We start from the raw sequence: 16,611 nt of genomic DNA, 5'->3' as shown, positions 1-16,611 counted from the left end.
TGACCTGAGCCGAAAGCAGAGGCCTAACCCACTGAGCCACCCAGGCGTCCCCAGGATTTTATTTTTAAAATTTATTTATTTTTAAAGATTTTATTCACTTATTTGCCAGAGAGAGAGAAAGAGAGCACAAGCAGGGGGAGTAGCAGGCAGAGAGAGGAGGAGCTGACCACAGTGAGGAGGAGCCCCAAGTGGGGCTTGATCCCAGGACCCCAGGATCATGACCAGAGCTCAGGGCAGTCACTTAACCTGACTAAGCCACCCAGGCACCCCAGGATTTTATTTTATTTTTTAAAAAGCTTTTATTTATTTATTTGACAGAGGACACAAGTAGGCAGAGAGGCAGGCAGAGAGAGAGAGAAGCAGGCTTTGCACTGAGCAGAGAGCCCGAGGCGGGGCTCGATCCCAGGACCCTGGGATCATGACTTGGGCCGAAGGCAGAGGCTTTAACCTGCTGAGCCACCCAGGTGCCCCAGGATTTTATTTTTTAATAAATGTTAAACTATATTAAAAAAATATTTTATTATTTGTCAGAGAGAGAGAGAGAGAGAGAGAGACAGCACGTGCTCGCACAAGCAGGGGGAGCAGCAGGCAGAGGGAGAAGCAGGCTCCCTTGGAGCAGGACCCTGGGATCATGACCTGAGTAGAAGGCAGACGCTTAACCGACTGAGCCACCCAGGCGTCCCCAACAGCAGGGTTTTAGTCACATATAACCCTTTTGGACTTCTGACCTCCAGAGAATACATTTGTATTGGTTTAAGCCAGGAACTTGGTGTTAATTTGTTACAGTAGCAATGGGAAAGTATTACATGCCCTTTACAGAAAAAGTTTGCTGACCCTAATTTAGAGCAGGAAGGTGACCGAGAGAATCAGGGGTGGGGGCTCTAAGGGGTTTTGCAGGGGGCACAGTGTACCGATTTTGGGAGTCCTGGGAATGGGGACAGTCTGGAGTTTGAGGAAGTCTTGTGTCACTTGGGCAAAGAGGGCTGAATCTTGGGAGGGAGTTGGAGTGGGGTGGTAGGTGGAGGCTGCTATGGTATTTCGGGCCTTGGGGGAGGGGCAGCTGAGACGGGGGCGGGGCCAGGGGGGATGGGGGCATCGTTTCGGCAGCTTTTGCATAAATGGGGAGACCAGTCTGAGTGACAGGGCCCTCAGGGGGAACAAGTTCCCTAAGAGAAGAGTAACTTCTCCGGGTTCTCATTCATTCATTCCTTCATTCCTCCATTCAGGCATTATAGACCTGACTCAGTGTATAAAGTCATGTGGCCCTGTATCCTATTTGCCCCCCCAGAAGTCATCATTTCCTGAGCACATTTCCTGCCCCATACTGAGACTTCCCAGGGACTGGGATCTGTACTTAGAGAAATTGCCCAACAATGTTGCTTTAAGGATCGGAGAACATGCATGCAAAAATCTGCAAGGTTGTCGCAATATCTAGTAACAATGATAGTTCCTAAAGTAACAGTAACTCTTGCGATTAGTAGGAATATTTTAATTAGGAGGCGCGATTTGGGCGGAACCTTGAAGGCGGATGGGATTGGGAAAGGCGGTGGGCAGGAGGGAGGACATTCCAAGGCAGGCGTGGTCTTCCTGAGCCAGGGGCCAATCCTCCAGGAGCCAGGGGAGGGGACGTGGGAGGGAGGACGGAAGCTGGCTGCCACAGCGTCCCTCCCTCCTCGCCCCGGGCGGTCACCCGTAGTAGAGAGCGCACCCTGGTGGAGGAGCAGTCCCTCCCTGGCTTAGCCATGAATGAGAAGCTTCGGCCCTCCGCCTCCTGCTGTCCAGCCTCCCTGCGAAGGGGGAAAGTGGGAGGCTGGGTAATAGGGGGTACTAGGCAGCAGCCATCAGACCTCCGGGCCGCGCTGGCAGCCTGCCCCCGGGGCCGCTGCCGTCCTGGCCAGTCTCCACCCTTCACTCCCCAAACGGGGCCCCAGTTTCCTAAGGCAGCCCCAGGATCTGAGGCGCCCGGCGCGCCCCCCTTTGCTTCCTCCTCCCCGGCTCCGGGATTCCCAGGCCCCGGAGTCTGGGCTGGGCGGCCAACTGGGCAGGCAGGGAGGGAGGGGGCTGGCTGGCTTCCGAAGTCGGCCCCAAGTTACATGTGGGAAGAGGTGGCTGTGACGCAAGTTTCCAGGGGGCCCTGGGCTCGAAGGGAGCGCGCCAGAGCGGCTCCTCTCCATGCAGCTGCAACCGTGAAAAAGAAAAAGCCCCGAGCAGCACCCCAGGCTGCCTAAGCCGTCTTCGTCTGGCCCAGCTGCGCGCCCTCTGTCCCCGAGAGCCGCCGAGTACGGAGACCCTGCATCGGGCAGTGTCTGCCGGACCCCGGACGCACGGGCTAGGCTCCCTCGCGGTGGCTGTCCTTTTTTTTTTTTTTTTTTTTTTTTGCAACGCTTGCCAACCTGTCAGCTGATGGACCTCATCACCCATAGTGGCGCATGTAGCTCGGCCGCAGCTCGCTCCATTCACGCCGCGCCCCCCCAGCGGGCCCACGGGCCCCGGCTCCTGGTGCCGGGGGGGTAGGCCCGCAGACCCTGGCCGCAACCAGCCCCCGGGGCCGGCGCCCCTCTCGCCCGGGCCTCGCGGCGCCCGGGGGGCGCTGCAAATAGTCCTTTGTTTACATGCAATTCCTTACTCCGCGGAAGGAGGCCGGGGGAGTGCTGAGTTTTCACCAGCTGTTTCCCGCCTTGAAACAGACATCTGATCAGCTGCAAACACACACACACATACACACGCCCGGGGAGGCAGGCCGGAGAGACCTCCCTCCCGCCCCTCCCGCCCGCCTCCCTCCCCTCGCCGCCGCCGCCGCCAGCATCTGGGACCGGCCGTTTCTGCACCTCCGTCCGGCGCTGCCCTTTGATTCGGATTTCCATCTTGCATTCTCCGGCGGACCGCGGGACCCGGCTCGTGCAGAGGAGGGGGGCCGATCGCTATGGAGTATTTCATGGTGCCCACTCAGAAGGTGCCCTCTTTGCAACATTTCAGGAAAACAGAGAAAGAAGTGATAGGAGGGCTCTGTAGGTGTGTACTCCTCCTCTCCCCCACCCCCTTCCCATCATTGCAGCCCCCGGCCAGCCCGCCTGGGCTGGCGCGCGTGTGCGCACGCATGGCCCGCGCTGCCGACCGCGCTCGCCTTTCTTAGCTGCCCTGGGCGGCTACAGCCCAGCGCGCCGGGCTTGCGCTGCCGGGGGACCCTCCTCCCCCGGAACATGGGGGCTCCAAGCGGCCCCGGTCACTTTTGTCCACTGCAGGCGGGCGAGTCGCGACGTTTGTAAATTGCAAACAGACCCACGTGGTTCTGCAGCAGTCCCGGCCATGCTTGGTGCTGGTGGCTTTCCCCCCCGCGTTTCCTCCTCCCCCTCCTGCGGCGGCTTCCTTCCTCTCCCTCCTTCTTCGCTGTCTCCGGGTGCTCCCCTCCAAGGGGACTTGGGGGGCCCGGGCCACGCGTGGGGCCGCGGCGCGGGAGGCTACAATGCAGCCACGCCGCGGCTCTGGGCGCGGGGGGGGATCGGGGAGCCGGGTGATGTGTTTGCAGCAAGCGGAGCTCTGGCGGGGTTGGGGGGGCGTGCTCGAGTGGGGGCGCGAGGATGGGTGGGACCTGAGAGGCCGGCACTACCAGCCCGCGGGCGCCGCGGACTCCGGCACGTTGGCGGCAGCTCGCTAGCTTGCCGCCCGCGCCCGGGCGCTGTTTACTAGCGAGGCCTGGACGTGACTCTGCAGCCCTTTTGGAGTAGGCGGACCTCGGCGCGCAGCCTCTCGGGAGCTGTAGTTCCCGGCTCCCGCCGGAGTGGCATTGTGGGAGTTGTAGGCGCCTCCCGACCACGCTTTCCTAGCACAAAGCTCGGCTCCCGAGGGCTGGACCTGCCAGGCAGGCCCGGTGGGAGTGCTTTCTGGCGAGTGGGCACCGGACGCCGCCCCTGGCCTCACGAGGCCGCTGCCTGCAGCACGCAGGTCTGGGCTGCAAACTTTCCCATCCCACGCCCCTCCCCCCCAGCCGTAAACCGAAAGCGTTCCGTCTCGCAGCCGGGTGGGTGTGTGGGTGGGTGATCCTAGGTCCGAGGCCCTCCCCGGGAGCCGCTTCCCAGCTCTGGCCCGGGTTGCTCCAGATCCACCCTTCACCAAGGGTGATGGGTGTGTGCACCACTCGCATCCCGTTGCCCTGGACACTTGTTAAAATGCACATGCCGCAACTTCAATGGCCAGAAGGGCCTGGGCATCTGCACTGGACATGGCCCACGGGACATGGCAGTGCTGCATCTGGGACTCTCCTGTATGCCCAAGTTTGGAACCCACAGGCCCCTTACAACCATGCTGCTTCTGGAAATGGCTCCCTAGGGCTGGGGCCACGTGCTCCGAAGCCCGGGGCAGGCTGGGCGGGGATTGAGGGAGGAGGAGCCCGGGGCGGTGTGGCCCAGACTGGTGGGCACTGACACCAAGGGCTGCAGAAATCGGGTTTGGGGAAGGTTGCTGCGCATGGATATACACACATCCCAGCTCGCCCTAGGGCTCCTCCTACCATAACAGTATTCAAGTTCAGTATGGTGGGCAGCCAGGGTGGTAGCCACTCTGCGGACTGACCCTTCCAGAAGGTCTGCCGGGAGGACCTTCCTGTAATAGGTAAATAAAAAAAATTGTGGAGCTCTTAGTATGTTTTAGGAACTCGTTCTCCTAGATTTTTCTCACTGAATTTTCATACTGTTCTCAGTTAAACGGCCTTAAGATTCTCATATGGGATGAGGACACAGTCCTGAGAAGGGCAAGTGGAAGGGCTGGGACTTAAATCCTGATCCCAGAGCCCTGCTCTTACTCCCAGTGGCTGGTTGCTTAGAGAACAGCTGGATAGGGCTATTTGGGCCTGATCCTGGGTAGGCTTGGGGACCTCTGGCCGCCAGGCCTAGGACTTTGTTGAATCCTCTCTTGGCCTCTGAGGACTCTGGCTTCACTGTCCCTGTCCCAAGCCCTGCTTTATAGGAGTCCAGCAGTCTCTGGGGTCAGATGCCCCAGGCTCGGGCATGGGGACCTGCTCAGCCTGCCTATCTGTGAGACAGTTGTAAGCCTGTGCAGTGGGTGTGGAGTTGGGCCCTCTGGGTTTGTTCATTTTCAGAAGCAGCTGTGGGGTGAGGTGGCGTGTAGACTGGGTGGGACATTTGGGCTGTGTGGACTGGCTCCTGAGGCTGGCGGGCTTTGGCTTCATTCCATTCCATTCCTCAGGGACTAGAAGGGCTCCCTCCCTCTCCCATCGCTTTCCCAGGCCCACTGGAGTGGGCTGTACTGCACAGCAGGCACCGGTGTGGGTCCTGCACCCTGCATCACCCTCCTACCCCCGCTCATGCCCAAGCTGGGTAGTTTTGGACCTGTGTAATTGCACTGCTCTCCCCTTCTGTAAAATGGAGCACCTGTGAAGATTGGCTGTGTGTCTGGAAAGCGCCTGGTGTCTTTTACAGTAGCCCTCAAAACTCGTAAAGGCAGGAGGATTGTGGTTTTTACCTACTGTGCTTGGTGGAGGGAAAGAGACCAGTTCCTGGGAGGGAGAGACAGGGCCTTTGGAGTGTGTGCTGAGTCCCTAATCCAGAATGTATATGGCACCTACTCTGTGCGGGAAACTGTGCAGGAGCTGTCCTAACATCTCAGAGTCTGGTGCTGAAGAGTCTTGTCTGCCACATAAGAGAGATCTTGGGATCTCCTGGAGTCCTGGGTACAAACTGGAAAAACAAGGCATCCTGTTTTCCTCAATTTCTTTTCTTCTTCTTCTTTTTTTTTTTTTTTAAAGATTTTATTTATTTATTTGACAGACAGAGATCACAAGTAGGCAGAGAGGCAGGCAGAGAGAGAGAGAGGGAAGCAGGCTCCCTGCTGAGCAGAGAGCCCCATGCGGGACTTGATCCCAGGACTCTGAGATCATGACCTGAGCCGAAGGCAGCGGCTTAACCACTGAGCCACCCAGGCGCCCTCTTTTTTTCTTCTTCCATCTCTCTCTCCCTCCCACCTCCTATCTTTTTTAGAACCTAAGGATCATTTTTCTTTCCTTCCTTATTTATTTATTTTAAAAATTATTCTCTGTGCTTAATGTGAGGCTTGAACTCATGACCTCCAAGATCAAAAGTCTCATGCTCTACTAACTCTGCCAGCCAGGTGCCCTTCCCCCCATGTCTTGTAAATTTCACCATGACCCTATGAAGTGAGGTAGTAGTCCCCATTTTACAGGTGGGTAAACGGGCTTTGGGAGATGAAGTGCCTTAGCATGGGGTTCTATGGCTAGCAAATGGCCGGCCTGGTTTGTACTTGGACACAGTGCAGGGAGCTCCCTCTGATCTGAGGGGCCAAGGAAGCCATAGGGAGGCAAGAGGTGTTCCTGATGGGAACAGCCTGGCCATGCTCTGTTCAGAGCTGAGGGCAGGGGTGGCAGGCTGGGCAGAGTGAAGTGTATGGATAAAAGCATTGGGACTGGGTGAAGGCCCTGAGCTGCTTCAGTACTTGGCCTTGGGGATCCTTGCTAAGGGTTGCTTCTTCCCTCCTGTCCTCCTTTTGGGGTGTGGAAGAAATCCCATGTGGGCTTTCGCACTTCTCACTGTCAATGTTGAGTGGCAGGTGTGTGAGTGACTTTAGGCCATGGAAAATGAGAGTTCTCTGTGGCTAATCTGAGGCTGGAACCAAGTCTGGGGGTATAGGTGGATGGGGACTACTTGCCTTTGGGCTGGGCGGGAGAACAGGTACAGGTCAGGATTCTGCCTTGAGTGTGGTCACTACTATAGAGCCTCTGATTGGTATGCTGGTGCTATTCCCAGGGGGCCGTCTGGGGCTACTCTGGTATTGGGGTGGCAATCTCGGCACCCATGGGTGGTACCCAAACTGCTCTTGGCCGTTGGCTGCCCTTCTGGAGACTGGCTGTTGGAGGGCAGTTCGGGAAGGAGAGAAGCAACAGACGCTGGGTGTCAGTGGACCAGGTTCCCTTCTCTGCTCATCTGCGAGTCTGAAGTTGGTGTGGAGGGGTCGGAGGCCCTTGTCGTTCCTGTAAATCACGTTTATGTGCGCGAAACTCAGAAGTGTAAGAAACTTTGAGGTATTTGCAGAAAAATCCCCTTTGTCCCTATCTAGTAGAGTAGCTAGAACAGCCCTCTGTTGCAGGAATCTGGTTGGTCAGCATTCGGGAGCCCTGGTTGGCCAGCACGCCCACCAGTCAGGACCCCTGGTTAGCCGTGATTTCACCGGTCAACAGCTGGTTCGCCATGCTCTCGCCAATCAGAACCCCTGATGAGTCAACATTCCGCCAATCAGAACCCCTCGTTAGTCCACATTGTATTAGAGAAACTCAGTTGAGTTTTTGAGTATTAGAGAAACTCAGAAACCTGTAACTTACAGGACTATTTAGGTGAGTTATCCATTAGGGCCTTGGTAGCAGTCCGTCACGAGGAACTGCAGCTTTGGGGTGAAGTCTGTTTTCTGCATTAGGTTCCCCTGTACCTGGTTCCCGAACCAGGAGGCTGGGCAGATGTACTTGGTGGCCAAGGGAGCAGAACGGCTGGAATGTTCCGAAGAGCCAGGATGACCGGGCTCCTGCCCCCTGCCTGGGTCCTTCACTCTCCGTTGGTGTCCCCAGTTCCTGGGCATCCTGGGGAGAAGGATGGAGCCGAGGGTCTCCCGGGCAGAGATTTTCATGGGCGGCCGAGCTGGCTGGTTGGTAGGGGTGGGACTGAACTCTGGTTTCTCTGTGGGTCCGGGGGAGTTGGTAGAACTTGGATAGGGGCGGGGGGGGGGCAGTGGGGGCTGGGACGTGCAGGAGCCTCACTGCCCGCACCCTGCTCCTCCTGTCTTTCATGATGGACTTGGACAGGTCACTTCAGCTCTGTGCTCCCACTCTTCTTCGGGAGGGGCAGGGACACTATCTACTGAGGCCATACACGGGGCTCTGGTAAGCGGCAGCCGCTTCGTGAGCCATCAGTGGAGGGTATCATCAGCAGTTGTAGGAGAGCTGGGCCTTGGCATCTGCAGGTGCCTGTTGAACCCTGGTCTGGCTGTCTGACCTTGGTGGCTTGGCCTCCTCTGGACATCTCACCCTACCTCTTTTTTTTTTTTTTAAGTAAGCTCTATACCCGACATGGGCCTTGAACTCATGACTCCAAGGTCAAGAGTCATAGCCTCTTCTGCCTGAGCCAGCCAGGCTTCTGACCCACCTCTTCTTCTTCTTCTCCCCCTCCACCTCTTCTGTAATCCACCCTCCCACCACAGAGGATCTGGAGGGTACATCCAGACCAGGGAGTGGGGACTAGGTTCTATTCCTCACCATTCCCCCCATTCCCCCCCCCCCCACCGCTACCCGCCAAGGGCAGGCAAGCCACTGTGTTATCAGATCTCAGGGTGGCATCCTCCCTGCCACCCCATTGCCTCCACTGTAGGGGCAGGGAAACTGGGATGAGTGAGGTGCCTCTGGCCCAGAATTGCAGCCATATGATTGGTAGTCTGATTCTAAGACTCTGGCCCTCATTCTGAGCCCCAAGTCTCATCTGTGAAGAAAGGGTTGTGGCCCTCTTTCGAGCATTGACACTCCAGGGCACCAGGAGGAAACTGCATCCTGATGGAGGGGGTCCAGGGAGGGCTTAGGGGTGCTGGCGGAGGAGAGGGCTTGTCTGTGGACCCCCAGCTGAGGCTGATGTGGACTGCCTCTCTGTCAGGAGAGAAGGCCAAGGCCCAGGAAGGGGCAAGGGCAAGTGCAGGATCCTGCAGGCCTGGAATGGGACAGATGGGGTGGGCAGGGTGTGTGTGGGGGGGTGGCCAGGAAAGGTCTTGGTTGTCTCCAGCTCTCACAGATGTGTTCTCCTGGGTTTCTGAGCAAACTCCTTTCCACCTGAGGATGGGCATGGGTGCTTGGGCATCTCTTTGAGCCCCAGGTCCCCATCGATGGAATAAGGCTGCCCATAGTCCTTTTCCCCACTTCTCTAGAACCAGGGGTGTGAGCTCTCTTGGCCCAGGCCTGGACCAGGTCACCCCAGGAGGGCCCCTCAGGAAGAAGCCAGGGCTGTGGCTTTGGGTGGGGCCGATGGCCTCTCCTGGGAGCCCAGCATCTGGAAGCCATCAGGCCAGGGGCGGGGGAGTTGCAGGAGAGGGCCAGGAAAGGGGGAATGCCTCCTCTAGGCCACACACAGGCCCACCCCTCAGGAGCGGTGGCATTGGGCCCACAGGCCCCACTGCTGTCTTTGCCTCCTGCCAATGCCTCTGGGCCCACAGCCTCTCCCCCTTCCACTGGCCGCCTTCTCTCTCACCCTGCTGGCTGCTGCCCCTGTAGGATGCAGTCACTTAATTTGCAGTAACATTGCCGACTGCATGCTGGGATCTTTGCTTCGCTGGCACTGGATGGGTCTGCCTCGGGGTGCGTGGGCTTGGGGGGAAGTGTCTCCAGGAGCGCTTGGTCTGATGCCCCTTCTTGGAGTTAGGGGTACCTGTCTCATTTTTGAAGTCTCAGCCCTGTCTGGGGCCAGGCTGCAGGAGGGATGTGCTCCCCAGTCCTCAAGAGGGCAGCGCTGAGGGAGGGTGGTCCAGGTGTGTAACAAGTTGCTCAGAAGTGTCCCAGGGACAGGTGTCTGCAGTTGGTCTTAGGGACTGTTGGTATCAGAATCACAGAGATTCTTGGTAGCCATTCAGGCTTCAGGGCCCCACCCACACATGCCGGCCGGACACTGGGGCTGGGACCTGGGGGCTTCCCAGAGTATACTACTTCATCACCCTCCTGGTCTGCGGCAAGTGTAGACAAATTCTGCACCAGGAGGGAATGATAGCTCTACTAGGGGCCCTCTGCAGAGGGATTGGAAAGACAGGGTCCCTCCAGGGCAGGGCACAGAGGGTACCTAGACTGAGTCTGTCTCTGTCCTCCTCTGCAGCCTTGCCAACATTCCACTGACCCCTGAGACTCAGCGGGACCAGGAGCGGCGGATTCGGCGGGAGATCGCCAACAGCAACGAGCGGAGACGCATGCAGAGCATCAACGCGGGCTTCCAGTCCCTCAAGACCCTCATCCCCCACACAGATGGAGAGAAGCTCAGCAAGGTGGGCTAGGGCCCGGAAGCTTCCTGGAGGAAATGGTGGGCTCCGGTGGGGAGAAGAAAGTGAGCCTTGGCAGAGGCTGCCTGCTAGGGTCCCTGACGCGTCCCTCCCGCCCCCAGGCAGCCATTCTCCAGCAGACGGCAGAGTACATCTTCTCCCTGGAGCAGGAGAAGACCAGGCTCCTGCAGCAAAACACACAGCTCAAGCGCTTTATCCAGGTAGTGCCCCTCCCCCCACCCCTGTGGAGGCCCCGCTGCTGCCTCAGTGCCCTGCTGTCCTCCTGGCTCCCTTTCCCTTGTTTGGCCTGTCCTGGCTCCACTGTGGCCTTGGACTTCAATAGGGTTAAGGGCTGCATCTTTCCCACCAACTTGCCTACTTCAGGCGTTTGCCTTCCTGGGCCTCAGTTTACCCATTGGTCAAGTGCAGTGGGGTGGGCTCTGGAAAGCAAGTTCATTCTGCCTCCCTGTCTGGCCTTTGGCCATTTTTTGGCTTTGTAGAATGGGGCTCCTTAGTGCCGGTGCACCTGGGCCAGGCAGGCTTGGGGGTTATGAGGGGTCCTCTGACTTCGCTGCTGTTGGTGGTGCTGTTGGTAGTATGGGGGCACACTCACTGGCCCCTTGGGGTCCCCAGGAGCTGAGCGGCTCATCCCCCAAGCGGCGGCGGGCCGAGGACAAGGACGAGGGCATTGGGTCGCCGGACATCTGGGAGGACGAGAAGGCGGAGGACTTGCGCCGGGAGATGATTGAGCTGAGGCAGCAGCTGGACAAGGAGCGCTCGGTGCGCATGATGCTGGAGGAGCAGGTGAGGCTCCTGGGTTGAACAGGTATTTGCAGGAGCACCTGCCTTGTTCCTGACCTACGAGTGAGGGACCCAGCGGGGACCAAAGCAGACAGCTCACTTCCCTCAGGGTCACTGTCTGTATGGGTGGAGGAACCTTAGTCAGAGGATCTCACACTGTAAAAACACAGCTGTGGTCCGTCTGGGGCGCTCAGGTCACGATGTCATGGTCTTGGGATCCAGCCCCACTGCTCAGTGGGGAGTCTGCTTGTCCCTCTCCTGTAACCCCCTCCCCCCCACTTGTCTGGGCAGGCATTCGCTCTTGGCTCGCTCTCAAGTAAATGACTTCTTTTTTTTTTTTTTTTTTTTAAAGATTTTATTTATTTATTTGGCAGACAGAGATCACACATAGGCTGAGAGGCAGGCAGAGAGAGGGGGAAGCAGGCTTCCTGCTGAGCAGAGAGCCCAACTCGGGGCTCGATCCCAGGACCCTGAGACCATGACCCGAGCCGAAGGCAGAGGCTTAATCCACTGAGCCACCCAGGTGCCCCTCAAGTAAATGACTTCTTAACAAAAGACAGTAAGATAAAAACACAGCTGTAATAAAAACCACATGCCAGTGGTGGGCACCAGAGAGGCGGACTTGGGCTGGTTGCAGAGCGGCTGCTCCATGGCCTCTCTGTGGAAGTGACTTTTGCTGAGGTTGGGAGGTCAAGTCTGGAAGTCAACCATGCAGAGAGGGGAGAAGGGTGCTCCGCCCAGAACAGCCTGGGCAGGGACCTGGCGGTGGGAGGGGAGTGCGGGCAAGAGGGCGGCCGGAGAGGAGATGAGTCATGGCGAGCCCAGCAGGCTGAGCTGAGGACTTTGGTCTCTACCTTGAGGGTGGCCGAGTGCCATACTAGGGCTTGGTGGAAGACAGAGCTTAGGGTGGCCGACCTCAGCGGTCCCAGGGCTGGTCTGGCGGTGGGGGGAGGTGCCAGGGTGTGGTCCAAGCCCTGCCCCTGAACCTATTGCCCTGCCCCCAGGTGCGCTCGCTGGAGGCCCACATGTACCCGGAAAAGCTCAAGGTGATCGCCCAGCAGGTGCAGCTGCAGCAGCAGCAGGAGCAGGTGCGGCTGCTGCACCAGGAGAAACTAGAGCGGGAGCAGCAGCATCTGCGGACCCAGGTGAGCAGGAGGCGTCCGGGAGGGGCTCTCACCCGAGTATCCGTGCCTCTGGGCTTCGGTGGGGTGACTCGGGGCCTAAGGTGACTGGTTCCCAGGTGCCCTGCAACATTAGGGCACTGAAGCCTTGTAGTGGCCCTTGGAGGCCTGAGCTCTTACAATTCCGATTTTACTGATGGCAGAGTTGAGGCACAGAAAGGTTACATTGTATGCCCACTCGTGATCCTCAGGGACTTGCCGTCTAAACCCAGCGTCTACACTCCTGACAACCAGTGTGTTTTTCTTTTAAGATTTATTTACTTTTAAAAAATTTTTTATTTACTGATTTTAGAGAGAGCGAGTGAAAGGGAGCAGGAGTGTGGGGAGGGGCAGAGGGAGAGAGACTCCGAAGCGGACTCCCTGCTGAGCGTGGAGCCTGACATGGGGCTCGATCTCACGACCCTGAGATCGTGACCTAACCTAAAATTAAAGAGTCGGATGCTTAACCGACTGAGCCACCCAGGTGCCCCTCAGCCACGGGATTTATTAGATGTTGAAGTGCTTCCTTTGTGTTGGAGAGCGGGGTGGGGGGGGCATGGGATCTCGGATGGCTGGAAGTGTCTCTCTGGACCTCTTTCCTTCCTTTTTAAAATAAGAGAGGTGAAGCACAAACTGGCTGGCCCTCTGAGTGAAGGAGTTCAAGGGCTGGGGTGGCTGGCAGAGGCTCTCTCAGAGCAGATGGTTTTGAGGGCTGTCCCTCTGTGAGCGACAGAAGGGAAGGGGCAGCTCCTGGAAAAGAGACTGAGGGCCTCTGTCTTGCAGCTTCTGCCCCCTCCGGCCCCCACCCACCACCCCACAGTGATTGTGCCCGCGCCACCCCCTCCCTCCCACCACATCAACGTCGTCACCATGGGCCCCTCCTCGGTCATCAACTCTGTTTCCACGTCCCGGCAAAATCTGGACACCATTGTGCAGGTACCTGGGCTTGGGGACGGGTTCTCCTGTGGGAACAGGCCCTTTGTGTCCATGCCCGCGTCTCCCTGTGTCTGTGGTGGGAGGCGGCTCCAGAGAAGGTTTCGGGCAGAGACGGAGGGGGTGGGCAGCATGCCCTGGAAGACCCCGTTCCTTCCCTCTGTGGGATTTGCTGAGAGGGCTCTTTGCTCCCTGAGAGCCCTGGTGTCAGGCTTCTGCATCCAGCTCTTGGGTTGATCTAGAGCTTCCTCTTAGCTCCATCTCCCAGGACCCGGGGCGGGGTGCAGGTGGCAGCCGGCTGGGTGGGAGACAGAGAAGCCTCCAGCGCAGGAGAAAGAAAGGAGATGATTGGCTCTGTGGGTCAGGCCCATGGTTTCTGCTGTGCCCATCTTCGCGTGGTGCCCCTTGGGCAACCCAACAGAGTCACAAAGAAAGAAAGAACCAAACCAGAAAACCCCATCAACCCCTGCAACTGTAGTTGCACATAAACCCAGTAAATTGAATAATAAAGTTAATGACAGAGACCTTGCATAAGTGAACGGGCACTTTGAAATATATCCATGGGGGATGCTTGTGATTCTCCCGAGGAGTTTTTCAGCTTAGCAGGGGAGTTCCAAAGGTTGGGCGGGCCAGCCGCTGTCTTGCCAGGCTCACTTGTGGGCCTTTCTGGGGTATGTGTGGGGGCCTGGGAGGGGATGGTGGCTGTCCGAGTGTCCCCAGCAGCCCTCATCACAGCCTGCCCCACCCCCCCGCCCCAGGCGATCCAGCACATCGAGGGCACCCAGGAAAGACAGGAGCAGGAGGAGGAACAGCGGCGAGCGGTCATCGTGAAGCCAGCCCGCAGCTGCCCGGAGGCCCACGCCTCTGACACCGCCTCCGATTCGGAGGCCTCGGACAGCGACGCCATGGACCAGAGCCGGGAGGAGCCAGCAGGGAACGGGGGGCTTCCCTGACCACCCCCCAGCCCTCCTTTCCCTTCCTGGGGCTGGAGGGGGCCGGGGGGGCAGCAACAGGGAGCGACGCAGGTGAACGAGTGAGGAATTTTTACAAAATTACGACGTCATTTGGGTCTCTTTTATGACCTCTTTTTCAATACTGTAAATCCACCTTTGAGTGAAGCCACCTGGCCTGAGGTCCCGGGGACTGGGGTGGCAGGAGCGCGTGGGAGCACCGGGACACCTGGGGCTGGGCCTCGCCCCGGAGGCTGGGGGAAGCTGACACAGCCTGGCCTATCTCCGCCAAAAAGCATTTTTTCATTTCAACGTGTTTTTAAGAACAGGGAAAATCAAACAAAGCCCCAAGGTATTCTGCCCTCCCCAGAGCCAGCCTGAGACCGTCAGTTTTTGACTCTTCCCTCCTCTTTGTTTTTTTCCTTTCTCCTGTAAGCACTTACATGGGTTGGGGGTCTGGCTGGGTCGGGGCTCTCTGGGGGCCCGGGAGTCTACAGTGCTTCTCGGTTGGGGTTTGCTGCTGCCCTTCTCCCCTCCCCTCCCGGCCTCGGCTCAGCACGAGGATTTGCCACTCCCCATCACCACCCAGCCCCACCTCTCCCTCCGGATTTCCCATCTTCTACCCCAAAAATGTCTTGTCTCTCTCTTTTTGTTTTGTTTGTTGTTGGTTCTTTTTGGTTTTGGTTTCGTTTATCTTTTTTGTTTCTTGTTTCTTGGTTTTGTTTTTTTTTTTTGTTTTGCTCTTTTGTTTTGAAAATTTTTTTTCTTACAATTTTGAGGTCTTTGTGTTCAAGGAGAAACTATTATATTTTGTTAAGAAAGTGGGGGGAAAAACCAAGAGGCCACCGTGCCTTTATAAAGAAACAAAATAAAGTTTGTACTTTGTTTTTTAGGTCCTGTGTCTCCTGGGTGTGTGTTCTCCTGAGGAGCTGGGGAAGGCTCCTGGAGTAGAGTATGGGGTGCTCTTGGGGCCCCCCAGAGGGGACTGGGTGTGCCTGAGCGTGATGACTTCCCTCAGCTTGTGTTGCAATGAGCAGTCAGGGTTCCAGACTCCAGGGTTCTCAGGATTACTCCCTCAATTGTGCAGAGACGGGAGATGGTGTTGGGGGTGGGAGGAGTGTCTCCCAACTCCTTGGTGGGAGGCAAGGAGAGAATGAACCACCAAGAAACAGGTTCCTATGTCTTAGAGAAAGGACACAGGATGTTCAGGGGTCCTGGTTGTCCCTGGGCTTTGCCACTTCCTCATCTTGTGTAACCTCCCTGAACCTCAGTCTCCCCAGCTACAGAAGGGAAGGGAGTGTTACCTCCTGGTGTGGTGTTAAAGAGAGCAGGTCCTGGAGTCTATCTGCCGGCAGCCAGTTCCTTCTTGGGGGAGCCCGTTGATCTCTGAGCCTCAGTTTCATCATCCTCTGAAGCTGGAAGTCAGTGGGCAAGGGAAGTTTGCCTTATTGGGTAGGGTGGTGGACCTTAAAGTCTCTTAATCCTCTGTGCCCAGAGAGAGCTTTACAGACTGCTCCCCTTGGGGTGACTGGGTGGTACAGTCGGTTGAGCAGTTGAGTGTCTGATTCTGGGTTTTGCCTCAGTTAGTAATCTCAGGGTCATGAGATCGAGCCTTGCATTGGGCTCTACGCACAGTGTGGAATCTGCTTAGGACTCTTTCTCCCTCTACCTGCCCCCGCCCCCATGTGCTCTCTTCTCTCTCTCAAATACGTAAATAAATTAAAAACAAAAACAAAACCAAAAAAACCCAGATCACAAAAAACACCAAAAAACCCCTCAAGTGTTCCCCTTTTCCTGCTTTTTGTCATGTGTGCATTGTGACAGGTACATGGGCACTGAGGCCAGAGAGGAATAACCACTTCACATCTCACCCCACAGTGAATGCCTCTAGACACCAGCTTGTTGAATAGAAAGGGAGGCAGGAGCCTGAACTTTTTTTTTTTTTAGAACTTTTAATGTTTCTTTTTTTTTTTTTTTAAGATTTTATTTATGTATTTGAGAGAGAGAATGAGAGAGAGAGATAGAGAGAGCATAAGAAGGGGAAGGGTCAGACTTCCCGGCAGACTCAGCAGACTCCCCGCCGAGTAGGGAGCCCGATGTAGGACTCGATCCTAGGATCCAGGATCATGACCTGAGCCGAAGGCAGTTGCCCAACCAACTGAGCCACTCAGGTGCCCCAAACTTTTAATGTTTTTAGGTGAAATTCACATAACTTAAAATTAAGTATTTTATTTTAAAGATTTTATCTATTTGACAGAGATCACAAGTAGGCAGAGAGGCAGGCATAGAGAGGGGGAAGCAGGCTCCCCACCGAGCAGAGAGCCTGATGTGGAGCTCCATCCCAGGACCCTGAGATCATGACCTGAGCTGAAGGCAGAGGCTTTAACCAACTGAGCCACCTAGGCGCCCCAAATTAAGTATTTTAAAGTGAACAATTCACTTTATAGTGAATGAATATAGTATATTCATTGTTGGGTAACCGACACCTCTATCCATTTACAAAACCTTTCGATCACTTCTAAATGAACTTCTTACCTCCTTCAGTCTCTCCCCACTCCTCCCTCCTCCCAGCCCTTGGCAACCACCAATCTGCTTTCTGTTGGAGTTTTTAAAGATGAAAGTGTTCTAGAATTTTAAAAATGAAAGTGTAGCTTACCTTTTTTTTTTTTTTTAAAGATTTTATTTATCCATTTGACAGAGAGAGATCACAAGTAGGCAGAGAGGCAGGCAGAGAGAGAGAGGAG

The 16,611-nt window shown here is 56.5% G+C and overlaps 1 protein-coding gene across 6 annotated transcripts in view; it reads left to right on the top strand.

Annotated features, from left to right (window-relative positions):
* The window catches only part of TFAP4 (transcription factor AP-4), a 34,019-nt gene extending 19,443 nt beyond the window's left edge, over window positions 1-14,576 (top strand). For 5 of the 6 annotated variants that reach the window (XM_044233709.1, XM_044233708.1, XM_044233710.1 and 2 more), the window contains 6 exons: window positions 9,864-10,029; window positions 10,146-10,244; window positions 10,657-10,827; window positions 11,829-11,969; window positions 12,768-12,920; window positions 13,676-14,576. In XM_044233709.1, coding sequence (XP_044089644.1) covers window positions 9,864-10,029; window positions 10,146-10,244; window positions 10,657-10,827; window positions 11,829-11,969; window positions 12,768-12,920; window positions 13,676-13,870 — 925 coding nt within the window. In that variant the 3' untranslated portion in view covers window positions 13,871-14,576. Of the gene's footprint in view, window positions 1-2,774; window positions 3,013-9,863; window positions 10,030-10,145; window positions 10,245-10,656; window positions 10,828-11,828; window positions 11,970-12,767; window positions 12,921-13,675 lie in introns of those variants that run through there. The other variant, XM_044233706.1, reaches the window with a different exon arrangement.
* The last annotated feature ends 2,035 nt before the right edge of the window (window positions 14,577-16,611 follow it).

The sequence above is a fragment of the Neovison vison genome, chromosome 14, assembly GCF_020171115.1.
Source record: "Neovison vison isolate M4711 chromosome 14, ASM_NN_V1, whole genome shotgun sequence".
In the NCBI taxonomy this organism is placed as follows: domain Eukaryota; kingdom Metazoa; phylum Chordata; class Mammalia; order Carnivora; family Mustelidae; genus Neogale; species Neogale vison.
This window is presented reverse-complemented; position numbering and strand designations above follow the sequence as displayed.